General features: G+C 51.7%; 1 protein-coding gene and 1 pseudogene across 1 annotated transcript; one reads left to right on the top strand and one right to left on the bottom strand.

The window, feature by feature from the left end:
- The first annotated feature begins 675 nt into the window (after nucleotides 1-675).
- Nucleotides 676-27,852, top strand: Plbd2 (phospholipase B domain containing 2). Its single transcript, XM_004668425.2, has 13 exons — nucleotides 676-776; nucleotides 1,275-1,604; nucleotides 8,762-8,855; nucleotides 14,251-14,409; nucleotides 16,217-16,317; nucleotides 16,433-16,647; nucleotides 18,361-18,458; nucleotides 24,056-24,216; nucleotides 25,376-25,471; nucleotides 25,608-25,679; nucleotides 26,098-26,250; nucleotides 26,758-26,920; nucleotides 27,103-27,852. The coding sequence occupies exons 1-13, from the start codon at nucleotides 676-678 to the stop codon at nucleotides 27,268-27,270; spliced, it is 1,911 nt and encodes a 636-aa protein (XP_004668482.2). The 3' UTR covers nucleotides 27,271-27,852.
- On the bottom strand, nucleotides 10,424-10,860 carry LOC105944779 (annotated as a pseudogene).

Below are 27,852 nucleotides of genomic sequence, written 5' to 3'. Positions count from 1 at the left end.
AGCTGCCAGGAACCCTCACAGTCCTCTCCACCAGTGCCCGCCTGTGCTTGGGGCACAGCTAAAGCCTACAGGGAGTTTCATCGTCAGCACCAACACCAAAACAAGAGCAAACAAAAGCCTGGTTTGGTGGTGCTCATTTGTAATCCCAGCCCACCGGAGGCAGAGGCAGGAGAATCAGGTTCAAGGTCAGCTTTAGCTACTGAGATCCCTTCAATCAAGCAAGTGCCTTGAATCACTGAACCATCTCTCCAGCCCAAGAAAACTAATCCAAAGAAAACAACAAGGAGCTGGCAATTAAACGAGCTTGCTTGCAGAGCCTGATGTCCTGGGTTCAATTCCCCAGTGCCCACATAAAGATAGATGCACAAAGTGAAACATTTGCAGCAGCAGGGAGCTTGGTGTGCTCATATTTTCTCTCTCTTTGTCAAATAAATAAATATTTTAAAAAAAGAAAATAAGCGGGGAATGGTGGCGCACGCCTTTAATCCCAGCACTCGGGAAACAGAGGTAGGACTGGTGTGAGTTCAAGGCCACTCGGAGACTACATAGTGAATTCCAGATCAGCCTGGAATAGAGTGAGACCCTACCTTGAAAAACCAAATAAATAAATAAATAACAGACACAAAACAAAGCAAGAAGCAAAACAAACAAAGCCGGTGTAGTGGGGCGGTGGTAATGCCAACACTTAGGATTCTGAGACTGGAGAACTGTGAACTCAAGATCGGCCTGGGCTCCAGGACAAAAACCCCTGTGTCAGTTCAGGCACGAATGACAATGTGGGTCCCTTGTCTGTCTGTCTGAAGCTTGCTTGACACAGCGCTCCCCAGAACTATCTGTATTACTGCAGATGACAGAATCCTTCACCCGGCTTTGCAACGGGGTGGTAGGATTCCTGAACCCCCCACCCCACTCTGGCAGGTTCCCTTGCTTTCCCTCAGACAGCCCCTCCTTTCTGCTTACTTATCACATGCACCCCATAACCCTCTCTATGCCTCCTAGGTATTTAGTATTCTTGCAAGTTTTCTCTAGAGTTGAACTTTTTCGAAATGGCCAGGAGAGGTGGTAACTAACATTCCTGTAACCCCAGCACAGGAGTTGCGGCAGGAGGATTGTCGAGTTGAAGGCTACACAGTGAGACCCTGTCACAGACAGACAGACAGAGACAAACTCTGGCTTTGCTCAGTGAAGGGTCCTTTAAGGCACGTCCCGCCCCGCCCCTCACGTCTCCGAGTCCCCCCACCCCCGCTCCTGGATTTCCATATCTCCGCCCCCAGGGCTCCGCAGGCCACGCCCCTCCGAGGCGGCAGTCACGTGGTCGGGCAGCGGCGCCGGCTCCGCGCGGTGATGGCGGTCCGGGTGTACGAGTGTCCAGGTGGCCGCCTGGCCCCGGCCCTGGCTTTGCTGGTCGGGGTGTTCCTGAACTGCCCGGCGGGCGCCCTCCGGGCCCCGGGGCGCGGCTGGCAGCGCGGCAGTCCGGAGCCGCCCGCCTCCCGCAGCCGCTCGGTGCTCCTGGACGCCGCATCGGGCCAGCTGCGCCTGGTGGACGGTGTCCACCCAGAGGCCGTGGCCTGGGCCAACCTCACCAACGCCATCCGCGAGACCGGGTAAGGGTTGGCGGATCCCACCGGCCTGGGATCGGTTCCCCATCCCACCCCACCCCTAAGGCTGCAGCAGGTGACAGGACCTGCTTGGGAGGTTCACACCGCTTCCCCCCTCGCCTGCTGGGTCCAGTTCCCTGTGTCCAGACACAGGTGACCGTGCTTCTGTCCCCGGAGACCTGTTCCCCACCTCGGACACTGCAGGGCCCACATCTGGGTCAGGCCCGTGGCTGGTGGATGACACAGTACTTCTCGGCAGCCCGGAATCTGCTCCCCACCGGATAAGTTAGCTCATTCCAGTCCCCACTTCTCCTGTAGGCTAAGCACTTGTCCCTAGCATTGAGGGGTGGTGACAAGTTCTCCCAGAAGCCAAGCACCAGTCTTCCAGTCAGGGTGACGAGAGTGAGCCCGACTCCAGGCCACCACACACATGCAGACAGCACCCTTGTCCTTCGAGGGGACAACTCCATGGCCCCATTATTTGGGATGCGGGCTGGCTCTCAGATGTGTCTGGCACACTCCCCTGTCTGGACCCCACCAGGCCCTCTGAAGCCCAGAATGTGAAAGGTGGCTTTGCTGTGGGGCTGTTCTTTTTTTCATTTTTTGAGGCAGGGTCTCACTCTAGCTCAGGTTGACCTGGAATTCACTATGTAGTCTCAGGGTGCAATCCTCCTACCTCTGCCTCCCTAGTGTTTTATTTATTTGTTTGAGAGAGAAAGAGGCAGATATAGTGAGAATCAGCACTCCAAGGCTTCTAGCCACTGCAAACCAACTCCAGACACATGCACCACCTTGTGCATCTGGTTTATATGGGTCCTGGAGTATTGATTCTGGGTCCTTAGGCTTCCCAGGCAAGTGCCTTAACCACTAAACCATCTCTCCGGCCTTGTTTTTGTTGTTTTTTTCAAGGTAGCATCTCACTGTAGCTCAGCCTGACCTGGAATTCACTATGTAGTTCCAGGATGGCTTTGAACTCAAGGCTGTCCTCCTGCCTCAGCCTCTTGAGTGCTGGGACTAAGGTATTTGTCACTGCAGCTGACACTCATGCACGCTTGATCCTCAGCAAGGTTGGGAAACTCTGAGGAAGAGACTGACCCAGCCCAAAGGGAAGACAGTGATCTACCTGGATCCTGGCTGGACCAGTTCCAGGCTGTGCTGGGGAATGGTCAGGAACCCTGTGGGTCCACTACCCTTCCTGGGAGGATCACAGTGCTCAGTGGAACAAGCCTCCTGCCACAGTACTGGCCTCCTCCTACCTCTCTATGCAGTCCTCCAGGTGTTGGGGGACACATGATACAGAGGACACTTCTTCTTTTGGTGGCACTTGGAATGTGGCTTCACTGGGTGGGGTTAACTTGGGAAGGCTTCCAGGGAGAGGAGGAACAGGCTGCCATCTTCAGAGGGAACTACAGCTTTATGTCTGGTAGCCAGGGTAATGTGTTGACCCATTTTCTGGTGACACACACCCAGCTTGCAAAGCCAAGAGGACATGATGAACCTCTGCTTGGGTGCTAGCCAGAGGGGGCACAGAAGTGATGCCCCAGATTGTCTCCCCAGCCCCAAACTGGCTGGGATTGTTCCTGGTTATGGGAAACATGGATGTAGGCAAGGGTGTTACTTGATTGTGCTGGAAAGTTCTTCCAGGCACAGCTCCATGGCAGTGCAACACAGGACAAATTTTTTTACCTCTTGGAGTCAGTTTCCTTGCCTCCAGGTAGGGCTGAGAGGGTGATGCAATCTCAGCCCTGTTATTTATTTAGTAAAGGAGAAAAGAGCAGGTGCCCTCTGCCTCATTTTGCAGTGGGAAAACAAGCTTTGTCCACACTTTACTTTTTGAGACAGGGTTTCATGGAGCCCAGGCTGACTTTGAACTTGCTATGAACTGAGGATGACTTTGAACTTCTGATCTCCCTGCCTTTACTTCCCAGGTGTGCCCGGTTTCTGCATTGCTGGGGTCTCGTGTGCTCGGCAGGCACTCTGCCAACTGAGCCGTGTCCCCAGCCTGACTTTGCCACACTTCTCATTCTCTCATCCTGTCAGGCTCTCTTCTGTCTGTACTGCCTCTTCTCACAGCTCTCATCCTCCTCCTTTCTGAGTTGGCCAGCTCACGAGGGTACGCTGCAGGTGACTCTCCTGGGAGCTGCCCAGCGACGGCCTCTTCAGGACTTGAGGGCAGATAGACGATACCTGGGCTGTCCTGGCCTGCATCAACAGTGAATTCCAGGGCAGCCTGGGCTAGAGCAAGAGCCTACCTCGAACCTCAGACCTACCCCCCTGAAAAAAGAAACTGAGCAGAGACAACTTGCTGACTTCTGTCTGTCTTGATTTATCTCATGAAGGTGGGCAGTGTGAGAAGCAGACATGTGACAAGGCTGTCACCTGTGGTACAGAGCTCCAGAGTCCTTAATAACCATGTTGTTACAAGAGCTCACTAAACCTTTTGGTCAGGGACGGTGGTAGTTTCTGAAAGCTGTCCATCCAGTGTCTATTAGCTGAAGTCCCAGACTTCCTGAATTACAGATGGGGAAGTTGAGGCAGGACGGGCAAGGCTGTTGGTAGGAGGTAGATCTTTGGGTTAATGTTAGCCTTCCACATTGAAATTCCCGCTCAGCATCAAGTGCAGGGTCTCCAGGTGGCTGATGCATCTTGGGAGCAGGGTGGTGCTGGGAGAAGCCTCTGGGGCCATCATCACCAGTGATGCTGCCTACGCCCCAGCACTGAACCCACAGCTCCTAGCTCGTCCTAAGGATGGGGACTTCCTTACAGAGGCTTCTGCAGAGACTCACATTCCATAGACGCTGTGCCTGTTTGGGCTTCTTCAGGACTGTGGTAGGTACGCGAAGAGCAGGGGAGGAAAGACCAGCCGCTCCTGCTGGAGCAGACACTGATCAGTTCCTTGATTATGGTCTAGGGTGGGTGGAGAATACGCCCTTTTCTTCACCCTACTCCTGTCTTTCTTTTTCTTTTTTTTTTTTTGGCTTTTTGAGGTAGGGTCTCACTTTAGCTCAGGTTGACCTGAAATTCACCATGTAGTCTCACAGTGGCCTCGAACGCATGGCAGTCCTCCTCCTACCGCCTCCTGAGTGTTGGGATTAAGGGTGTGTGCCACCACAACACTCAACTCTTTTTTTTTTTTTATTTAAAGTTTTGAGGTACCAGGCTGACCTGGAATTCACTATGTAGTCTCAGGGTGGTCTTGAACTTACAGCAATCCCCCTGCCTCTGTCTCTCAGTTGCTGAGATTAAAGGCATGGGCCACCATGTCTGTATCACCCCACTTCTTTCTTAAATGATCTCTCTGCCTCTTTATTTATTTATTTGAGAGAAAAAAAGAGGCAGATAGAAAGAAAGAGAATGGCACACCAGGGCCTCCAGCCACTACAAACTCCAGCTGCATGCGCCCCCTTGTGCATCTGGCTAACATGGGTCCTGAGGAATCAAACTGGGGTCTTTTGGCTTTTCAGGCAAGTGCCTTAACCACTAAGCAATCTCTGCAGTCCTCTCTCTTTCTCTTTTGAGGTAGTGTCTTACTGTAGTGTATGCTGACCTGGAACTCATTGTGTAGTCCCAGACTGGCCTTGAACTCACAGCAGTGATCCTTCTACTTCTGCCTTCTGAGTGCTGAGATTAAAGGTATGCACTACCACACCCAGCTTTTTTTTTGTTGTTAAATATATATTTCACTTATTTATTTATGAGGAGAGAGAGAGAGAGTAGGCACACCAGGGCCTTCTGCTACTGCAGACGAACTCCAGATGCATGTTTCACTTTGTGTATCTGTCTTTACATGGGTATTGGGGAGTTAAACCTGAGTCATTAGGCTTTGCAAGCCAGCGCTTTAACCCCTGAGCCATGTCCCCAGTCCTTAAACAATCTCTTAAGCAATTGCATTTAAGGTTATAGTCTCTGCCTGGGGTCTGAGCCTGCTCACATTTTCTCAACACCAGCCCATTACTTTCTCATTTGCTTGCTTGTTTGTTTTCTAGGTAGGGTCTCACTCTAGCCCAGGCTGACCTGGAATTCTGCCACCCAGGCTGGCCTCTAACTCATGGATCCTCCTACTTCAGCCTCCCCAAGTGCTGGTATTAAAGGTGTATGTCATCATGCCCAGCTTTAGTTCATTGCTTTTAAGTTCACCTTTGTTCATGTTTTCAGGACACAATCAGAACACAATAGAATATCATATGGATTGCTTTAGACTAGTTTCCACAAAGTCTTTTCTTTCCCTACTGAGTTCTCATAAGCTGAGGCTCCACAGTCCACATTTTCCTGTGCATTTAGGTCTCACTAGAATGGCCCATCAAGCTCTGCTTACAAGCACACCAAGGCGTCTCTAGTTCAAAGTTCCAAATCCCTCTGTATTCTTCTCATAAACTAGTTTCAAAAGACTAAAAACCGTATGGTTAGACTTACTGTATCAACAGCCCCACTTCTTGGTACCAAATTTTCTGTTGCAGTTACCTTCTCATTGCTGGGACAAAACACCTCACCCAAAGCAGCATAAGGACTGGGAGATGGTTCATTAGTTAAAGGCATTTGCTTTCAAAGCCTGCTGGTCTGAATGGAAGTGCCCACTACCCTTGTAAAGCCAGATACATAAAGTGACACATGTGTCTGGCATTTGTTTGCAGTAGCAAGAGGCCCTGGCATGCCACACACACACTTCCTCTCTGAAATAAATAAAAATATTTTTTTAAGAAAAGTAGCATATGGGCTGGAGAGACAGCTTAGTGGTTAAGGTGATTGCCTGTAAAGCCAAAGGACCAAGGTTTGAATCCCCAGTATGCACTTAAAGCCAGATGCACAAGGTGGCTGGTGGCCCTGGTGTGTCCGTATTCTCATTCTCTCTCTCTTTCTCTTGTAAATAAATAAAATATTTTTAAAAAGCAGCATATGGATGGAAAGGGTTTATTTTGGGCTACAGTATAGCTGCAGTCAGCACCTCATTGCTGAGACAAACATCCAACCAGACACAGCTTATGATAGGAAGGGGGTTTATTTCAGACTTAAGAGTCCAGGGGGATACCATCAATGGTGGAAGAGGCTGGCTTCCTTTCATAAATCCAAGCAAAGAGAAATCATCAACAGCCAACACAAATGTGAATAGCCAGAACTCAAACTTCTTTGCACACACGTAGTAGGCCTTGGCTCAGATCCACCCTCAGTGACATACGGCCTGTAGCAGGGGTCTGCCTGCTAGGGTCTCAGGTAGGAAGTTTAATCAAACATGATTGGGCTGGAGAGATGGCTTAGCAGTTAAGGTGCTTGTCTGCAAAGCCAAAGGACCCAGTTTCAATTCCCCAGGACCCATGTAAGCAGATGTGCAGGGTGGTGCATACATCTGGAATTCATTTGCATGTCTTGAGTCCCTGATGTGCCCATTCTCTTTCTGCCTCTTTCTCCCTCCCTCCCCTTCTCTCTCTGTCCCTCTCTCTCACTCTCTGTCTCTCTCTCTCAAATAAAATAATAAAATTTAAAAAAATGACTGAGTCTTTATACATTTAAACTACCACAAGTATGGAGAGAAGTTTCATCACATTATGGCACATCAGCTGAGAGGGATCCACAAGAGTGAGCTAGCTAGCTAACAGCCAGTAGGGTGGACTAATAAATCCTAAGATCCACCTCCCACAGCACACCTCCAGCAAGGCTCTGCCTCCCAAAGGCTCCTACCAAATGGGGATGGAATGTAAGTCTTAATCACAAACACATGAGGCCGTGGGGAACACTTCATTAAAACCACCACAGTGACATTAGCTTGATGTTCATAACCATCATCTTCCTTTGTTGTAAACTATCCTTCCTTTACCCAAATCCTTGAAAACACTGTTGAGGTAGAGGCTGCAAGCACCTGCTCCAGAATCTTAGTCTTAACTCTGGTGCTTACATAGCATGTCACCTCAGGTGACATGACTTCTCCTCTCTGGGCCTCAGCTCCACACCTTCAAAGGCCATGTCATAAGGCCTTTGGAAGACTTTAGGGTCCTAAGTTAACATGATAGGTTTAGTCCAGTGCCCAGGGCTGCTGTGTCCAAATAGCTGGGACTTGCTAAGGCTCCTAGCTTCATCCTGCCAGCTCCATGTTGCTTTTCTTTGGAACATTCAGAACTCAGGTGTCCTTTTATTTTTCTTTCTTTCCACCCAGCAAACTTATCTTTTTTTCTTCCTTCTTTCCTTCTTTCCTCCTCCTCCTTTTCCTCCTCCTTCTCCTCTTCCTCCTCCTCCTCTTCTTCTTTTCTTTTTTTTTGGTAGGATCTCACTGTAGCCCAGGCTGACCTAGAATTCACTATGTAGTCTCAGGCTGGTCTCAAACTCACAGTGATCCTCCTACCTGGCTTCTTGAGTGCTGGGATTAAAGATGTGCACCACCAAACCCAGCTCGGCAAACTTAAATCCAGAACAGAGCTGCATGTGGTGGTGCACACTGGTGTTCCTGGTGCTGAGGAGCCAGAGGCAGGAGAAACACAAGTTCAAGGTCTGCTTGGTCCACTTAGCTTCGGTCTAAACAATCGGCAGCCAGGATTTCCTCACTGGCTGCGGAGGGGCCTGTCTGTCCACACTTGATTCCTTTCTTCTCTGTTAGGTCCTTTTCTGGTCCTTGGTCCCTATGAACCTGTTTTTTGTTTTGTTTTAAGACAGGGCCTCATGCATCTCAGTCTGCCCTTAAACTTGCTTTGTAGCTGAGGATGGCAATGAACTTCTGATCTTTCTGCCTCCACCTCCTGAGCGCTGGGAATATGGGAGCGCATCACCGTGCCTGGTTTATGAAGTGCTGGGGATGGGACTCAAGGCTGTGTCATACCAGAAACACTCGCTACCAGATGAACTCTGACCCCTTGCCCCCGTTCTCCACCTGGCTTCTTGAAACTAGGGAGGGTGCCACTCTTCCTGTTCCCTCTCACTGTCTGATACCCAGTGGGTGAGTTCAAGGCCAGCCTGGAGCTACATAGTGAACTCCAGGTCAGCCTAAGCTACAGCAAGACCCTACCTTGAAAAACAAGAAAAGGACAGAAACAGAAACAAGGGGAATAGCTCACTGGCAGAGGGCTTGCAGGAGACCTTACTCTAGTACTGCGGCAGACAAGCAAATAATCCCAGAGTCGCCTATTGTGTGTCTGCAGTGGACCCTGCTGCTGACCAGTTGTCCACCCCTCTCTCTCCAGGTGGGCCTTTCTGGATCTGGGCACCAATGGCAGCTACAATGACAGCCTGCAGGCCTACACGGCTGGCGTGGTGGAGGCCTCTGTGTCTGAGGAGGTAAGACCAAGCGGGCTTGGGATCTCAGCTGCCCCTCCCCTGCCAAGTCAGGGTCTTCACAGGGGCCACAGAGGGTTTCAAAGTATGTGTAGAATGGCCCCATCCTTTTCTCTCCATCTGGTAGGGAGAAAGAGCCCCCATTCTTTAAAGACAGACAGTGCAGGAAGCCAGGGAGACAGGGTGACATGTGCCTGTGTTCCAGCGCTTCGGAGGCTAAGGCAGGAGGATTGCTGAGAGTGTAGGCCATCCTGGGTAATTACAGAGTGAGACCTTGTCTGAAAACGACAAAAACAAGCCAGAGGTGGTGGCACACACCTGTCATCCCAGCACTTGGGAGGTGGAGGCAAGAGAATCAGAAGTTCAAGGTTATCTTTGGCTACGTAATTTGAGGACCGCCTCGGCTGCATGAGAGCCTGTCTGCAGTGTTTCTAAGGTTGTGCAGCAATCCCTACGTTTAGTCCCAGACCAGCGGCAGTCCAGAAGGAAACTCCATCCTTGCCGGCCGCCTCTCCATCCCCCTCAGCCTCTAGGGGCCTCTCATGCACGCTGTGTGTGGACTTGGTAGTCCTGAATGTGGCACCAGGCTCTATTTCCTTTTCTCTGTCTTTGTTTTTCTTTAACTTTTCGTTAATGTACAAAATAATGTTTCATTATGGTGTTTTCCTACATATGTCGTTGTACTTTGCTTCTGTTCTCCACATGGCTTTCTCTTGTCCCCGCTCCTGCTGTCCCCTTCCTCTTCCTAGGCGTCCTCCCATGTTCATGTATTTTGTTTTCTTGTGTGTGATGTGTGTGACGTGTACGGTGGTGTATCCACATTTGTGTGAAGATGCACGTGCCCCGTGTGCACACATGTGGAGGCCAGTGGAGAATGTCAGGTGTCTTCTCTGACTCTTCTGCTTTTTTAAAAAATTTTTTATTTATTTGTTTGAGGGAGAGAGGAAGAGGCAGAGAGAAAGAGAACAGGTGTGTCAGGGCCTCCAGCCACTGCAAACGAACTCCAGACGCATGCTATCTGGCATACGTGGGTCCTGGGGAATCGAACCAGGGTCCTTAGGCTTCACAGACAAAACGCCTTAACCACTAAACCATTTCCCCAGCCCCTCATTTGCTTTCTTTACGTGAGGCGCAGGTGAAGTCTCCCACTGACCAGCAAGTTCCAGTGATCCTTCTGTCTCTGCCCACCTCAGCACTGAGGCCAAAGGCTTGTGTGGCCACACCTAACTTTATTTATTTATTTTGTTTTTTCGAGGTAGGGTCTCACTGTAGCCCAGGCTGATCTGGGATTCACTGTGTAGCCTCAGGGTGGCCTCAAAGTCAAGGTGATCCTCCTGTTTGCCCCTACGCCCACAGTGCTGGGATTAAAGGTGTGCGCCACCACGTCCGGCTCAAACCTTACTTTTTACATGGGCTCTGGGCATCAAGCTCAGGCCTCATGCTTGCATAGCAAGTACTCATATCTGTTGAGGCATCTCCCCAGTTCCCCCTCCCTTCCCCCCCCCCAAACACAACAGATGACCCAGATTATTTAATCAAAGCACTCAGTGAACACTGTTCACAAGACGGCTCTACTGCTGCATGTTCTCAAGAGTTTCCTCCTTGTATTTGCCCTTTTTTTTCCTACTTGGTGGGGTTTGGCTTTCTGTTCTAGGACTTTCTTGTCATCCTTATCCAGTTTTAGCCTGGTGATAACGACCTTGCTGGGGTGAATGCCCACATGGGCAGTTGTGCCACTAACTTTTTCCCTCTGTGCCCATTCAATGTGGATGACATATTTCTTTCTGTAAACTTGGACTACTTTGCCAATCTGCTGACCTTTACAGTGTCCTCTCACAACCTGAACTTCATCATCCTTCTGGATGGGCACAGAATGAACACTGTACTTCTGTCTCAGCTCTTTGGAAAGAGGGGAAGACATACTCTTCCCCCGAAGGTGGGAGTGTGCATTGAAACGCCTCGTATGGCTCTTGCTTCGGACAGAAGTCACAAAGGGATTGAACTTCATTTTGGCAGCTGCCAGTCCTGCAATGGTTACTAAAGGGAAGAGCTATTTTTAAAAAATATTTTTAAAATATTTTATTTTTTTTATTTATTTGACAGAGAGAGAGAGAGAGAGAGAGAGAGAAAATGGGCATGCCAGGGCCTCTAGCTACTGCAAACAAACTCCAGATGCATGCACCCCCTTGTGCATCTGGCTAACGTGGGTCCTGGGGAGTTGAACCTGGATCCTTTGGCTTAGCAGGCAAATGCCTTAACCACTAAGCCATCCCTCCAGCCCTTTTGTTTTTTTGAGGTAGGGTCTTGGTGTGGCTCAGGCTGACCTGGAATTCACTCTGTAGTGTCAGGGTGGCCTCAAACTCACAGTGATCCTCCTACCTCTGCCTCCTGAGTGCTGGGATTCAAGGTGTGTGCCACCATGCCTGGCCTTCCCTTCCCTGCTTTTAAAATTTTTATCTACTTTTTTTTTTTTTGAGGCAAACCCAACAGACTAGCCTGTTTTTGTTTTTCATTTTTTATTTTTATTGTTTGTTTTTTTGAGGTAGGGTCTCTCTACTAGGCTGACCTGGAATTTACTATGTAGTCTCAGGGTGGCCTCAAACTCATGGCAATCCTCCTACCTCTGCCTCCCAAGTGCTGGAGAGTTGAACATGGGTCCTTAGGCTTCACAAGCTAGCACCTTAACCACTAAGCCATCTCTACAGCCCTTGCCCCCGCCTTTTCTTTTTAACCATGGGTTCTAGGCGTGAACTCAAGCTGTGCTAGTCAGGTAGGTGGGTACTTCACTGGCTGAGCTGTCTCCTCAGCCCTGTTCTCCTTTCCAGAGAGTCTTGTTATGTGGCCTAGGTGACCTCAGACTTGAGATCTTTCTTTTCTTTTCTTTTTTTTTTTCAAGATAGGGCCTCACTTTAGCCCGGGCTGACCTGGAACTCACTATGTAGTCTCAAGGTGGCCTCAAACTTAAGGTGATCCTCTTACCTCTGCCTCCTGAGTCTGGGATTAAAGGAGTGTGCCACCACACCCGGCTCAGACTTGCAATCTTTGTGTCTCAGCCTCCTGAGTGCTGTGATTACAGGTGTGTGTTTCTGTGGTCCCTCTTCTGCTCCCCCTTGTCTTTGATACCGGGGCTCATATGGGGCTGGAGCTCAGGGCCTTGCACATGCTGGACAAGCTCTTACCTTCACCCCACACCTCTTTACATTATGAGGCAGTGTCTCACTGGCATCATGACTCAGGTTCAAATCTTGACCCTGAAGTTTGGTGCCTGATTGATCTTGAGTCACAGGTACTCAGCTTTCTATGCCTCAGTTTCCCTAGCTATACGGTGGGTGTGCTGGTCATTTCATATCACTGAAATGAAATAGCTGAGATAATAAGCTTATAAAGGGTTTGATTTGTTTGGTTTCAACCTAAGGTCAGGTGGGTCCATCCCTGTGGGCCCTGGATGGGCATGCCAGAACGCAGTGTTGGGGAAACACGAGAAGGGCAGAGCAGAATGTCCCTGCATGAGTGAGCTGGGAAGCACACGGAAGAGGGGGGACTGGGGTCCTACAGCCCCCTACCAGGCTCTGCACCATCTCCCAGCAGTGCCACCCTGTGGAGGCCAGACCACAGCGGTGGGGATGGCTGCCATGTTGCCCAGAGAGCTTGAGCGTGGCAGTCCTTGGGAGGCTGCTTGTAGCCTGGAGCGCCGGCCACACGCATGCTAGGCTCTCGGATTCTGCTGGCAGGGCTGGCTGGCCCAGAACAGTTTGTTCCCATGCCCAGGGATCACTTGTCTGTCAGCTGGGGAACAGGTGGCTCTGCATGTGGCATTTGGGCAGGTGCAGTGGCCTATCATGCATTCTTGGCCCAGGGAGTCAGTAGAAGGACTATCTTGTTCCCTCTGTAGTAGATGCTTAGAGCCAAGCAGGGAGTGACTCACAACTATAGCCAGGTGTGGGGTACATCCCTGGAGGCGGAGGCAGGAGGATCATAGTTCCAGGCTAGTGTCAGCCCCATCATGAGACCCTGCCTCGAAAACCAGAGCAGGACTGGGGAGATGGCTCAGTGGCTAAAGGCTCTTGTGTGCTATGCCTGACAGTCTGGGTTCAATTCCCCAGTACTCACATAAAGTCCAACACAAAAGTGGCACATACATCTAGAGTGCATTTGCAGTGTTGTGAGATCCTCTTGTGCCCACCCCCACACATCCTTATCTATTTGCACACATACACATGTGTGCATGTGTATGCAAGTAGATAATACATTAAAACAATAGGCTGAGGATATGGCTTAGTTGGCAGGGTGCTTGGGTAGAATGCACAAAGCCCTGGGCACAGTCCCCAGCATTGCATGAACCCGGGCTTGGCGGTCACATGCGCAATCCCAGCACTTGGTACGTGGAAGCAGGAGAAGGTCATCCTTGGCTCCCACCCAGTTCCAGGCCAGCCTGGGCTCCATGAGACCTTGTATCAAAACAAACAAGACCTGGGAGGTGGCTCAGCAGTTAAGGTGCTTGCTGCAAAGCCTAATAACCTGGGTTTGATTCCCTGGTACCCACATGAAGCTAGATGCACAAAGTGATGCATGCATCTGGAGTTCGTTTGCAGTGGCTGGAGGTCCTGGTGCACCCATCCTGTGTCTGTCTCTATCTGCCTGTTTCTCTCTTTTCGCATACAAATAAATACATAAAATATTTAAGAAAAGAAGAGAAACAAGAGCTAAGGGTGTAGCTCAGTGGCAGAGCTCTTACCTCCCTCTGCCCAGCCTGGTCCATGTTCACACACCATCCCCAGTGCCACATACAAAATAAAAACACCAAAAACTTCACATTTATTTATTTATGTTTTTGCATGTGTATATGTGTGGTAGTGTGCATATGTGAGTGTATACTTGTTCATTTCTACGTGGGCACATGTGTGCGTTTCTGCTGATGTCCATGGATGTGTGTGGGCTTGTGGAGGCCAGAGGTCAACACTAAGTGTCTTCCTCAATCTCCACCTACTTTTTACTGTGAGGCTGGGTCTCTCACTGAACCTAGACTCATTGCCTCAGTCTAGCTGGCCAGCAAGCCCAGAGGTTCTGTCCACTCCCCAGTAGTGGGATGACAGGCACACACTGCCGTGCCTCACACTTACATGGGCTCTGGGGATCTAGACTCTGGTCCCATACTGGTGCAACAAGCATTTGACTGACTGAGACATATTCCCAGCTCCCAAATCCTACATCTGATGACTACATAACTAGGTTGAGGTATTCAGCCACAGAGGGGTACAGCCTAATCTATACGTTGTAGGTTGTGGGCTCCAAAGAAGACTTTAGAGGCTCTGGGCTGTGATAGAACCAGTGTGGGGCTCCCCAGCCTGAGTCCTCCACTCCCACGGGCCCTGCCCTGCCTTGCTTGCTTGTCTCACAGCTCATCTACATGCACTGGATGAATAGCATGGTCAATTATTGTGGCCCCTTCGAGTATGAAGTCAGCTACTGCGAGAGGCTCAAGAACTTCCTGGAGGCCAACCTGGCATGGATGCAGAGGGAGATGGAGCTCAACCAGGACTCCGCTTACTGGCACCAGGTGAGCCACGCTGCCCTGCCCTGCCCAGTGCGAGGAGGCTGCTGTGACTGTACGTCACCACTATGGCCACGGGCTTCCAGCTGGGCAACGGCCCATGCCACGCTCCCTGGCCAGCCCTTGGGTGTGGCCAGCTTCTCGGCCCGCTCTTGTGTCCATCAGCACATGCTTCCCTCCTGCTCAACCTACCATTCTTCCATCTGTCCACTTGATGGACCTCCAGCTGCCCACCCTGGTCCATGCTTGGTCCCTTCTGCTTCCCTGCTGCCCATGAATATTGAACACAGTGGATAATTAGCACACTGTTTCGCTTGCTGCCAGGGAGGCTAGCAGGTGGATTGCGTGCAGGTGAACACTTGGAGAAAGGGGCAGGAGGAGAAGGATGGCCCTGGAGAAGGAGCTGCAGTGTTTGGCTTCTCTCCCTTGTGGAGCTGCTAGGTGGTGGATGCTTGCACAGCTCCTGGTTGGGTCCTTTGCCTTTGGTCATTAGTGAACAAGTCAGTGAGCCAGTGGATTCCCTGACAAATCTCAGGTGTAGGTACTGTGCTGCTCACAGGCAGCTTGGCTCCACAGGCCAGCTCTCTTCATGTGCTTGTCTTAGGCCGGCCGTGCTCTGTTTTTCTCCCCCAGGGCAGTCTTCACTGCTCACCCACATATGCCTTACAGAGCAGGCTCTTCTCCCCAGCCACCCTCCATGTAGTCATCTGCCATTCATCCTTCCATGTTCCTGTCCGTCCACCCACCCACCACCCTACCATTCAGTGACCCTCTTCCTGAGGTAGCCATCCATCCACGCAGCATCCTGAATCTGCTCACTGTGTTCCTGCTGTGCCCTCCATGAGGAACATGGTAATTCTTCACGGTTATAAGATGGAGAAGCCAAGCAGGGGCAGTGGGGAGAAGTCAGGAGCCTGAGACAAGGGCTAGGGCAGCCACCCAGCCCACATCTGCTTATAGCAGGGAGCTGTTGATGGGGGTCCCTGGATGGGCTAGAGGGCTTCCTGGAGGAGGTGGCTTTTAAAATATACTTATTTGTTTATTTTCATACAGAGAGAGGAGAGAGGGGAGGGAGAGAAAGTGCACACCGGTGCCTCTAGCCACTACAAATGAACTCTAGATGCAGTGCCACTTTGTGCATTTGGGCATTTGGCTTTATGTGGGTGCTGGGGAATTGAACCCAGGCTGTCAGGCTTTGCATTGCAAGTGCCTTAACTGCTGAACCATCTCTCCAGCTCTTGACTTGGGCTTTTTGTTGTTTTATTTTTTCAAGGTAGGGTCTTGCTCTAGCCCAGGCTGATCTGGAACCCACTATGTTGTCTCAGGGTGGCCTTGAACTCACAGTGATCCTCCTACCTCTGCCTTCCAAGGATTGGGATTAAAAGCTACCATGCTCAGCTGGGCTTTTTGTTTTTCATTAAAATATTTTTTATTTACTCATTTGAGAGAGAGAAAAAGAGGCAGATAGAGAGAGAATAAGTGTGCAAGGGCCTGAAGCCACTGCAAAAAACTCCAGACACGTGGGCCACCTTGTACATCTGGCTTATGTGGGTCCTGGGGAATCGAATCTGGGTCCTTTAGCTTTGCAGGCAAGCATCTTAACTGCTAAGCCATCTCTTCAGCCCCTGACCTGGGCTTTTGAATAGACATGACTTTGAGTCAGTAGGAGGCAGAGCATAGAGCTGATTTAATGAAAGCTGGAGGGATTGGTGTGGAGGGTCAGGCTGGCTGGAGCCTGGGGGGCACCCCCCACACCAGGTGAGAGCCTCTCATTGGCACAGAAGGCCTTACCCTTCCTCTGCCCTTCTCCTAGGTGCGGCTGACCCTCCTACAGCTAAAGGGCCTGGAGGACAGCTACGAAGGCCGTGTGGCCTTCCCAGTCGGGAGGTTCACCATCAAACCCTTGGGGTTCCTGTAAGTGCCACCCCCGCCTGCGCAGGGTTGGGGAGGAGCCACCATCCTGATAGTGAGTCGGAGTCCATGCCAGCTCTGCTGCTTCCCATGACCTCCCGTCCATCCACCTCCTTAGCCTGTTGCAGATCGCCGGTGACCTGGAAGACCTTGAGCCGGCCCTTAATAAGACCAAAACCAAGGCCTTCCCGGGCTCAGGTGCTTGCTCTGCCCTCATCAAGCTGCTACCGGGCAATAGTGAGCTCCTGGTGGCCCACAACACATGGAACTCCTACCAGAACATGCTCCGTGTCATCAAGAAGTACCGGCTGCAGTTCCGGCAAGGCCCAAAAGGTGGGAGGCTGTGGCGGCCGTGGGCCGTGGGCCGTGGGTGTGGATCACCTGTTCCTGCCCTGTGCGCAGGCTGCTCCGGAGCAGCCTGGGAGTTCAGATTTGAGTCACGAGGCAGCCATCACTGCTTGACCTGTCACCTTCAAAGTTATGACCACCTCTCTACTGATCTACCTTCCTACCTATCAATATATCTGTCTACCCGCCTACTTCCCTATCTGTCTGTCTGACGTCTGTTGCGGGGATTGAACCCCGAGTCTTGAGCATGTTAGGCAAATGCTCTGCCACTGAGCTAATCCCCAGTCTTCTTTTATTTATTTATTTATTTATTTATTTATTTATTTATTTATTTATTTAAGAGTGACAGACACAGAGAGAAAGACAGATAGAGGGAGAGAGAGAGAATGGGCGCACCAGGGCTTCCAGCCTCTGCAAACGAACTCCAGACACGTGCGCCCCCTTGTGCATCTGGCTAACGTGGGACCTGGCGAACTGAGCCTCGAACCGGGTTCCTTAGGCTTCACAGGCAAGCGCTTAATCGCTAAGCCATCTCTCCAGCCCTCTTCTTTTAATTTTGAGCCAGGTTATCGTCAAGCTGTCTGAGCTGGCCTTGAACTCACTCAGCATAGGCCTAGCCCCTGACTCCACCCCTTTAATGCTGGGATTACACCCTAACTATGTGTGCGCCACTGCCTGACTTTCTTACATTTTCAGCCTTTTATTTTTATTTAGTTGCGTGTGCATAGGGGTGCACCAGGGCCTCTTGACACTGCAAATTAATGCCAGACACTTGTACCACTTTTTGCATCAGGCTTTAAATGGGTGGCTTAAGAATTGAACCTGGCCTGGCAGGCTTTGCAAGCAAGTAACTTTAACTGCTGAGCCATCTCCTCTGCTCTGTGAACTTAAACAGAAATAATACAAGCCAGGTGTGTTGGTGCATACCTTTAGTCTCAGCACTTGGGCAGCAGAGGTAGGAGGATTACCACGAGTTCGAGGCCTCCAGCCACCGCAAAGGAATTCCAGATGCATGTGCCACCTTTTGCACCTGGCTTATGTGGGACTGGGGAGTCAAACCTAGATCCTTTGGCTTTGCAGGCAAGCACCTTAACCACTAAGCCATCTTTCCAATCCCCAATTTTTTTTTTTTTGGTTTTTCAAGGTAGGGTCTCACTCTAACCCAGCTGATGTGGAATTTGCTGTGTAGTCTCAGGGTGGCCTTGAACTCATAACAATCCTCCTGGGATTAAAGGCATGTACTACCACGCCTAGCTTCACACATACTTTTTTTTCTTTTCAGATTTTTTTCTTTTTTTTTTATTAGCATTTACCATGATTATAAAAAAAATATCCCATGGTAATTCCCTCCCTCCCCCCCCACACTAAGATTTTTTTTTATTAACAACTTACATGATTAAAAAAAAAAAATCCCCTGGTAATGCCCTCCCTCCCCCACTTTCCCCTATGAAACCCCTTCCATCATACCTCCTCCCCTCAATGAGTCTGTCCTTTATTTTTATGTCAGATCTCTTCCTCCTATTATAATGGTCTTGTCACGCACACTTTTTGTGGGAAGTGGCCTTGTTGGCCAGGTGGTAGGAGGGTGAGAGTGGGACCTTCTCTGATGCCTGCTACTCGCCAAGACCTCAGCGTTGTGGGGTGGGGTGTGGGGTCCCCATAGAGCCTGCTTGACCAGCGACTGGCTGCTCTCTCCAGAGGAGTGCCCCTTGATTCCTGGCAACAACCAGGTCTTCTCGTCATACCCTGGCAGCATCTTCTCCGGTGATGATTTCTACATCCTGGGCAGCAGGCTGGTGAGTCGCCTCTTCACATATCCTCCATGGGGACACTGGCCAGCCGTGTGCCAAGTGCCATGTAAGAATGGAGACATAGTGGGAAAGGAGGTGGAGGGGTGTCACCAGCTCTCTCCCAGTCCCAGGCTTCCGCTTACCCTGCTATGATGTCTGGACCTTTCCATCCCCCAAGAAGTTGATGAAGGCAGATCTCCAGGCGGAGCTTCCCAAACCTCAGCCAGCTTGCGACTTTGTGTCTCTGTGTTGGGTCCTCGGGGACCTTAGCAAACCCTCTTGACCTCAGCAACCTTGCAGTGTGTGCGTGTGTTCTGGATAGGCCCTATTCCCCTGGCCTGCTTTCTGTCTGCTCTCCTCTACTTCCTCTAACATGGCTCAGCACGTTGTTTTCGCCAGTCTCCCTGGCTGGTGTACGGCTCCTTTAGAATTGGTTCCTGGCGCCCCGCTGGGAGGCTGGCTTCTTGTGATTGTTGGGTGATGTTGCCAGGAGACAGAACCCTGCTGCCTAAAATGCCCTGGGTACAGGGAGTTGGAGACACTAGCAGGCATGACTGGGGCTGTTCTCCTGACTTTGCTGTCACTTTCTTCAGGGTGGAAAGAGGCTTGAGAGGGCCAAGAGGATGTGGGGAGGCAGTTCCTGAGAGGCTTGAGGGCAACAAGCTTCCCTCCAGTGGGCTCCTTCACTACCCCTCCTCTCCCTAGAGCCCAGGGCTTGCTGGGTGAGGGCTCCATCACACCAGTCCAGTGCTGGGAGGCCAGTGTACCCAGCTGTCCCTCACTCTGTGTCATAGAACCCTTTGATAGCATAGGACACTGGTGACCTTCTCCCTCTTCTCTTCTCTCTCTCTCTTTTTTTTTGGTGGGGGGGCTTTGGAGGTAAGGTTTCACTCTAGTCCAGGCTGACCTGGAATTCACAACATAGTCTCAGGGTGGCCTCAAACTCACGGTGATCCTCCTACCTCTGCCTCCTGAGTACTGGGATTAAAGGCATGCACGGCTATGCCCAGCCTCTTTCTTTTTTGTAGTACCAGGGATTCAACTCAGGGCCTTGAGCATGCTTGGCAAGCACTCTGCCACCTTCTCCAGCCTTGTTTTTGCTTTCTGCTTTGAGATAGTGTCTCACTAAATTGCCCAGACTGGCCTAAAACTCACTATTTGTAAGGTCCTTAAGAAATATTCCCACAGAGCTTTCCCATAGCTCATTCTTATAGTTCATTCCCACAGGCTTATGTCACCATCTTAGATGCCTGCTTTCCTTCTATTATTTATCTGGAGCCCAGGCTGGCCTCTGACTTACTAGGTACCTGAAGATGACCTGGAACTCCCAATCCTCTTACACCTCTCAAGTGCTGGGATCACGGCTGTATTCTCCAAGCCTAGCTTGAATGTCTTCTTCATTTTATTTATTTGAGAGGGAGGGAGGGGAAGAGAGAGAGAGAGAGAGAGAGAAAAAGAATAGGTCTGCCAGGGCTTTGAACCACTGCAAACAAGTTCCAGACACCCTTCTTTAAAACACTATCCATGGGGCTGGAGAGATGGCTTAGTGGTTAAGGCGCTTGCCTGCAAAGTCAAAGGACCTCAGTTCGGTTCCCCAGGATCCATGTAAGCCAGATGCACAATGTGGTGCATGCGTCTGGAGGCCCTGGCACACCCATTCTTTTCTTCTCTCTCTCTCTTTGCCTCTTTTCCTCTCACTCTCAATAATCCCAGCATTTGGGAAACTTAGGCAGAAGAATGGCTACAAGTTCATGTCCACCTTGGGCTATAGTGTGAGACCCTATCTGAAAAATCATCCCCAAAATAAATTATTACAAAAATGAGCTCCATCCTGCGAGGGCCCTGCTGGTTTTGAGCTGTCTCCACCCTCTGTACAGAAAGAGGAAGCCGTGAGCACCGGGCCTGGGTACAGGGCACCCTGCTCACACTCCATGGCAAGCATGGCTGGAACCACAGCCGTGACCTCGTGCAGGTCTCCTCGCTGCGTCTGGCCTTGGTGCACCTGTTATTGAGACGGGGACAGGTGCACTGGTCTCTGTCTCCATTGGAGGGCTGGAAGAATGCTGGCAGGTGTCTCCTAAAGCAAAAGCACCTGTTGGCTAAAGGACATTGGCTATTTGAAGCTCAAGGTGCTCAGAGAATACTTGTCTGAGCCTGCCCTGGAGGAGAGAGCACCTAGAGCTCTGGTCTGGGGCTTTTTATAGTCAGAGTCTCCCCATTTTACCAAGACACACCATAGAAAGTCACGTTCAACAGAATCTTCTTGACCATTGTCAGAGTTCTGCTTTGTTTGTTGTTGTTTGTCGAGGTAGGGTCTCATTTTAGCTCAGACTAACCTGGAACACACTCTGTAGCCCTAGGAAGGTGTGTGCCACCCTGCCCAGCTTCTGCTTTAGTATTACTATTATTATTATTAACAACTTCTATAATTGTAAACAATATCCCATGGTAATTCCTCCCGCCCCCCACTTTCCCCTTTGAAACTCCACTCTCCATCATATCATCTCCATCTCAATCAGTCCCTCTTTTATTTTGATGTCATCATCTTTTCCTCCTATTATGATGGTCTTGTGTAGGTAGTGTCAGGCACTGTGAGCTCATGGATATCCCAGACATTTTGTGTCTGGAAGAGTACATTGTAAGGAGTCCTACCCTTCCTTTGGCTCTTATATTCTTTCCACCATCTCTTCCACAATGGACCCTGAGACTTGGAAGGTGTGATTGAGATATTGCAGTGCTGAGCACTCCTCTGTCATTTCTTCTCAGCACCATGGTGCCTTCTGAGTCATCCCAAGTTCATTGCCACCTGAAAAGAGAAGGTTCTCTAACCAAAAATGAGAGTAGCATTAACATATGGGTATGAACATTAAGAGAAGTGCTTACTGGACAGTTTGGTGAGCATAGTATATACTTTTAGCCAGACAGCAGCAGATTTTACACCCCTAGGGCTCATGACTACCCCTGTTGTAGATTTTTAGTATCAGGGATGTATTCCCTCCCATGGAGTGGGCCTCCAGCCCAATTAGAGGGCAGTTGGTTTCCCCCATAACAGACATGCCACTATTGCACCCATTGGCTCATTTGACCTGGCTAGCCAAATTTAAGGCTGACAGTGTCCACTGTTGAGTATCTCCACTGGTGATTTCTCTGTCCCCATTGAACTGCATGCAGTATGGCTTTTTCCAGCTTTCTGTCAGCCGGTCTACATGGAGGAGGTTTTCAGCTCAGCTCCAGCAGGATTTCTCAGTGACCTTGCAGCCCAAGTATGTGGAGTCTTCAGCAATAGAGTCTTACCATCTCTGGTGGGAAACGAAGGGCCTTGTCAATGGCTTGTAATGTTTTGGGGGCCTCAGGGACCTCCCTGGCCATATTATTTATTTATTTATTTTTGGCTTTTCAAGGTAGAGTTTCACTCTAGCCCCGGCTGACATGAAATTCACTATGTAGTCTCAGGGTCGCCTCCAACTCACAGCAGCCCTCCTACCTCTGCCTCCCAAGTGCTGGGATTAAAGGTGTGCACCACCACGGCCGGCGCTGCTTTATTTTTAACTAAGAGTGAGACATGGGTTATGCACATACACAAGAAGATGGCAAGATCTTCAGGAGGAAGTGCAGAGGGCAAGGAGCTGTGTGGACAGCAGTGGAGGCTCACAGCCCCAAGACCAGGGTTGCCTGATGCCTCTGGCCACTGGGTCTCCTGGTAAACAGCTTCAGGCCAATGGTTCTCTTTCCCTGAGAACTGAGAGGAGTGGGAGTGGAATACTGTCTCTGGAGTGAGAGCTGACCATTGTTGAGGAAGGCATCTGAGGGCCAATATGTTGGGAACCCAGGAGGAGTCTATACCTGAGGCAGGAGGTAAATGAGGCCTTTTAATGAAGTGATTAGATATGGAACCTGAGCCTTAGTTGATGCAGCACTGCTGAGGAGTGTGGTGGTGGTGTGCTGTGACACATCTGAGGTGTGCGGTGGTGTGCTGTGACACATCTGAGGTGTGAGGTGGTGTGGTGTGACACATCTGAGGTGTGACGTGGTGTGCTGTGACACATCTGAGGTGTGAGGTGGTGTGCTGTGACACATCTGAGGTGTGACGTGGTGTGCTGTGACACATCTGAGGTGTGAGGTGGTGTGCTGTGACACATCTGAGGTGTGAGGTGGTGTGCTGTGACACATCAGAGGTGTGAGGTGGTGTGCTGTGACACATCTGAGGTGTGCGGTGGTGTGCAGTGACACATCTGAGGTGTGAGGTGGTGTGCTGTGACACATCTGAGGTGTGTGGTGGTGTGCTGTGACACATCTGAGGTGTGAGGTGGTGTGCTGTGACACATCTGAGGTGTGTGGTGGTGTGCGGTGACACATCTGAGGTGTGAGGTGGTGTGCGGTGACACATCTGAGGTGTGTGGTGGTGTGCTGTGACACATCTGAGGTGTGAGGTGGTGTGCTGTGACACATCTGAGGTGTGCGGTGGTGTGCTGTGATACATCTGAGGTGTGTGGTGGTGTGCTGTGACACATCTGAGGTGTGAGGTGGTGTGCTGTGACACATCTGAGGTGTGAGGTGGTGTGCTGTGACACATCTGAGGTGTGTGGTGGTGTGCTGTGACACATCTGAGGTGTGAGGTGGTGTGCGGTGACACATCTGAGGTGTGAGGTGGTGTGCTGTGACACATCTGAGGTGTGTGTGCTGTGACACATCTGAGGTGTGTGTGCTGTGATACATCTGAGGTGTGTGTGCTGTGATACATCTGAGGTGTGACGTGGTGTGCTGTGACACTTCTGAGGTGTGACGTGGTGTGCTGTGACACTTCTGAGGTGTGACATGGTGTGCTGTGACACTTCTGAGGTGTGACGTGGTGTGCTGTGACACTTCTGAGGTGTGACGTGGTGTGCTGTGACACATCTGAGGTGTGTGTGCTGTTATACATCTGAGGTGTGCGGTGGTGTGCTGTGACACATCTGAGGTGTGACGTGGTGTGCTGTGACACATCTGAGGTGTGTGTGCTGTTATACATCTGAGGTGTGCGGTGGTGTGCTGTGACACATCTGAGGTCTGACGTGGTGTGCTGTGACACATCTGAGGTGTGACGTGGTGTGCGGTGACACATCAGAGGTGTGACGTGGTGTGCTGTGACACTTCTGAGGTGTGTGGTGGTGTGCTGTGACACATCTGAGGTCTGACGTGGTGTGCTGTGACACATCTGAGGTGTGACGTGGTGTGCTGTGACACATCTGAGGTGTGAGGTGGTGTGCAGTGACACATCTGAGGTGTGAGGTGGTGTGCTGTGACACATCTGAGGTGTGAGGTGGTGTGCTGTGACACTTCTGAGGTGTGTGGTGGTGTGCTGTGACACATCTGAGGTGTGAGGTGGTGTGTGGTGATAACCTCTGAGGTGTGAGGTGGTGTGCTGTGACACATCTGAGGTGTGAGGTGGTGTGTGGTGATAACCTCTGAGGTGTGAGGTGGTGTGCTGTGACACATCTGAGGTGTGAGGTGGTGTGTGGTGATAACCTCTGAGGTGTGAGGTGGTGTGCTGTGACACATCTGAGGTGTGTGGTGGTGTGCTGTGACATGCCTGAGGTGTGCCGTGCTTCTTGGCTCTCCCACAGGTCACTCTGGAGACCACCATTGGTAACAAGAACCCAGCCTTGTGGAAGTATGTGCGGCCCGAGGGCTGTGTGCTGGAGTGGGTACGCAACATTGTGGCCAACCGCCTGGCCTCGGATGGGTCCACCTGGACAGACATCTTCAAGAGGTTCAACAGTGGCACGTGAGTGGGCTCCTGGTCCTGTGGCCCCCAACTGGGGATGGTCCAATAGACCCTTTAACACTTTGGCCCCAGTGAATCGATGGGGCTCTAGGGACTCCTGCCTTGCCTTTCACACAGGTCCTGTTTTTAAAAAAAAACTTTAAAAAAAAATTGACAGCTTCCACAGTTATAGACAATAAACCATGATAATTCCCTCTCCCACCCCCACTTTCCCCTTTGCAACTCCACTCTCCATCATACCTCTCCCCCCTCTCAATCAGCCCCTTTTTAAAAAAATTTTTTGTTCATTTTTATTTATTTATTTGAGAGTGACAGAGAGAGAAAGAGGCAGAGAGAGAGAGAGAGAGAGAGAGAGAGAGAGAGAGGGAGAGGGAGAGGGAGAGGGAGAGGGAGAGATTGGGCGCACCAGGGCTTCCAGCCACTGCAAACGAACTCCAGATGCGGGCGCCCCCTTGTGCATCTGGCTAACGTGGGTCCTGGAGAATTGAGCCTCGAACTGGGGTCCTTAGACTTCACAGGTAAGGGCTTAACCGCTAAGCCATCTCTCCAGCCCTCAGCATCCCTTTTATTTTGATGTCATCATTTTTCCTCCTATTAGGATGGTCTTGTGTAAGTAGTATCAGGCACTGTGAGGTCATTTTGTGCCTGTAAGGAGTCCTACCCTTCCTTTGGCTCTTACATCCTTTCCAGCACCTCTTTTACAGTGGACCCTGAGCCCTGCACGGGTCACACAAGTCTTACTGGGATAGGCTGGAGGCTCAGAGCCCCTCCCTTGTTATGCACCAGGAAATGAGGATTTCCTCCTCTCTGCAGGCCTCTCCCCAGGCAGGTCAGGCAGGACAAGAAGGTGGAAGGACCTCCAGGGATCACAGCCAGGGAAAGGCAGCTGCAGGAGGAGAGTGAGGGTGCAGGCAAGGCTTGGGAGCTGCTCAGCCCGGGAGCTGACTGTTCTGACAAACACAGGGAGCCTAGGGCAGAAGAAGCATGCAGCAAGAGGGCATGTGGGCCCCTGAGCGACCTGCAGCGTCAGGGTGTCACTGGATGACAGGACACCTGCAAGCTACCACTGCCAGGGCACTCTGACCATGTGGGGGGCTGGGGCAAGGGAGGTTGGGGCAGGGGCCACAGGCTCGCTTTAGGTTCTGCTCTTGCCCGTCAGGTATAATAATCAGTGGATGATTGTGGATTACAAGGCGTTTGTCCCGGGCGCACCCAGCCCTGGAAGCCGGGTGCTCACCATCCTGGAGCAGATCCCGTGAGTCTGAGAGGGTAGAAAGGGAGGGCAGGAGAGGGATGCCCTAGGTGAGGCTGGAGGTTCACAGCCCAGGGGCCTGGGGGTCTTGGAGCGGGGTAGTCTTCATGAATCTCACCAAGTCCTGTCGCTGTCCTAGGGGCATGGTAGTGGTGGCCGACAAGACTGCGGAGCTCTATGAGACGACCTACTGGGCCAGCTACAACATTCCGTAAGTGCCCGCCCTCCTTCCCTCCCTCCCTCGCCGCATCCCCGGCTCTTCCTGCCTGGGTCAGGGCCTCCCCCAGGTCACAGTCAACAGCAGGGCTAGGAGAACTGCCCTTGTCTGCAGTGCCAGGGAAGCACCACAGTGCTGCTGTGGTGCGGTGGCTTGTGCCAGCACCCCGTGCCATATTCAGTGCTGACACCCACTGCAGAGTGCTGTGGGGTGGCAGGAGACCAGAGTCCATGCTTGGGTATCCCAACAAGCCACCCCTAGTGCAAGAGCAAGAGGTCCTGTCTCAACCCCAGTGCCCCTGTTCTAGGGGACAGAGTTTTACTTAGACTCCCACCCTACCGCTTTCCTGGCACAGCCATTGCAGGCTGTGGCAGCCAGTGGGGGTGGTAGGTGACCCCTCTTTTCCCAGCAGGTTCTTTGAGATTGTGTTCAATGCCAGTGGGATGCAGGCCCTGGTGGCTGAGTACGGGGATTGGTTTTCCTATAGCAAGAGCCCTCGCGCCCAGATATTCTGGCGGAACCAGTCACTGGTACAAAACATGGACTCCATGGTCCGGCTTATGAGGTGAGCGAGCTCCTGCTGCCTGGGCCTCAAGGGCTTCCTGTGCCCAGCGATGACAGTGTGTTTAGACCTTGCTGCCAGCCCTGGGGCTTGGTGGTGGCTGTGCATTGGATTACACCTGGGTCACCGTGGTGGCTGCCGCAGCTGGGATCTGTCACCCAGGCTGTGATGGAGTGGCTACCCTGGGCTGGGCACACGCTGAGTGTCAAACCTGTCCCCTGGTGTCCTTGGGGGCCCCTGTGGAGGGGGCTGTCCAGGATCCAAGGTGATGGTGAGGGGTGACTGCTGTCACCTGAGTCATAAGAAATGCTGTCAAGGAACAGTCAGGGTGCTTGGTCTGCTGGGGCGGTGGCCTGCAGGGTCTCCCACAGAAATGCTGCTTGGGGCTGGGCTGACTAGTGGAAGGTCAAGGTCGTCCTGTATGTTACCTGAGACAAGGGATTTGCACAGTTGCCTGTGAGGAGCTCAGCCCTTCCTCAGTGTGGTGACGTCCTCTCCACTCCTACCCAGGTACAATGACTTCCTCCATGACCCTCTGTCACTCTGTGAAGCCTGTAATCCACAGCCCAACGGGGAGAATGCCATCTCTGCCCGTTCTGACCTTAACCCTGCCAATGGTTCCTACCCGTTCCAGGCCCTGAGCCAGCGCGCCCACGGCGGCATTGATGTGAAGGTTTGGTGCCTGGGCCATGGGACTCGGGCCGGCAGAGGAGGTGGCAGTGTCAGGCTGCCTGTGGTTGGGTGAAGGTTAAGAAGGCATTCTGGTTTGGGGTCTGGTTCAAAAGTGAATTCTGGGGGCAAGGGCAAGGAGGAAGTTGACTCCACCCAGCTCAGCAGCCTGTTTTCTGGCCCTAGGTGACCAGTGCATCAATGGCCAAGTCCATGAACCTGCTGGCGGCCAGCGGCCCCACATGGGACCAGGTTCCCCCGTTCCAGTGGAGCACGTCGCCCTTCCACACTGTGCTGCACATGGGCCATCCGGACCTCTGGAAGTTCTCGCCCGTCCAGGTCTTGTGGGACTGAAGCTCTTCCTCCACTCAGCTGCCTTCCTTCCGCAGATGCTGGCCGGGACGCCAGACCTGAGCCGCTCCTCCTTGCTCTGCCCCGCTGAACTCTGATCTGGGGTGGGGTGGTCTCCTGTGAGGTAGATACAAACTTGGTGGGGCTTAAGGCTGTCCGTTCCTGCCTCCTCTGCCTTTTGTGGCTCATTCTCTCGGCCCCTGTCACCCTGGGCTGGACTTAGGTTAGGCTGATAGCCTGGTGGGGTCCCCGGAGCCCTCCTTCCAGTGCTGGGCAGGAGCTAGAGCTGCTGGGACTCAGCAGCCAGCACTTGGATGTGGCAAGCTCTGCCCCTGGGTCCAGCTCTGTCCCCACAAGAAACAGGCCCCTTGTGTTCTCTGGGCAGCTTCCTTACAGACAGAAGCTTGAACACAAAAACCAAAGTTTCCGGCCCTTGAGGCTGGAGGGCGCTGCGGCTCCTCTCGTGCGGGCAGATGGCGCGTCACCCCTGCTCTTGCTCCTGTCCCGGCCTCCAGGCTGTGCCACGGTTCCTGCTGTAAACCAAACCACAGCCGTGCCATTAAACACAAGAGGCTGTGTCCCTGA

Source organism: Jaculus jaculus, chromosome 13, assembly GCF_020740685.1.
Source record: "Jaculus jaculus isolate mJacJac1 chromosome 13, mJacJac1.mat.Y.cur, whole genome shotgun sequence".
Classification (NCBI taxonomy): domain Eukaryota; kingdom Metazoa; phylum Chordata; class Mammalia; order Rodentia; family Dipodidae; genus Jaculus; species Jaculus jaculus.
Note: the sequence above shows the minus strand (reverse complement) of the source record. Positions and strands in the feature narration are given on the sequence as shown.

Bases quoted from the DNA above. Each gene is read 5' to 3' on its own strand.
- Plbd2 (XM_004668425.2), top strand. From the start codon at position 676: ATGCCAACACTTAGGATTCTGAGACTGGAGAACTGTGAACTCAAGATC. The intron at 25,680-26,097 runs GTAAGTGCCCGC...TTTTCCCAGCAG, and splicing joins TGGGCCAGCTACAACATTCC to GTTCTTTGAGATTGTGTTCA. The intron at 26,251-26,757 runs GTGAGCGAGCTC...ACTCCTACCCAG, and splicing joins TCCATGGTCCGGCTTATGAG to GTACAATGACTTCCTCCATG.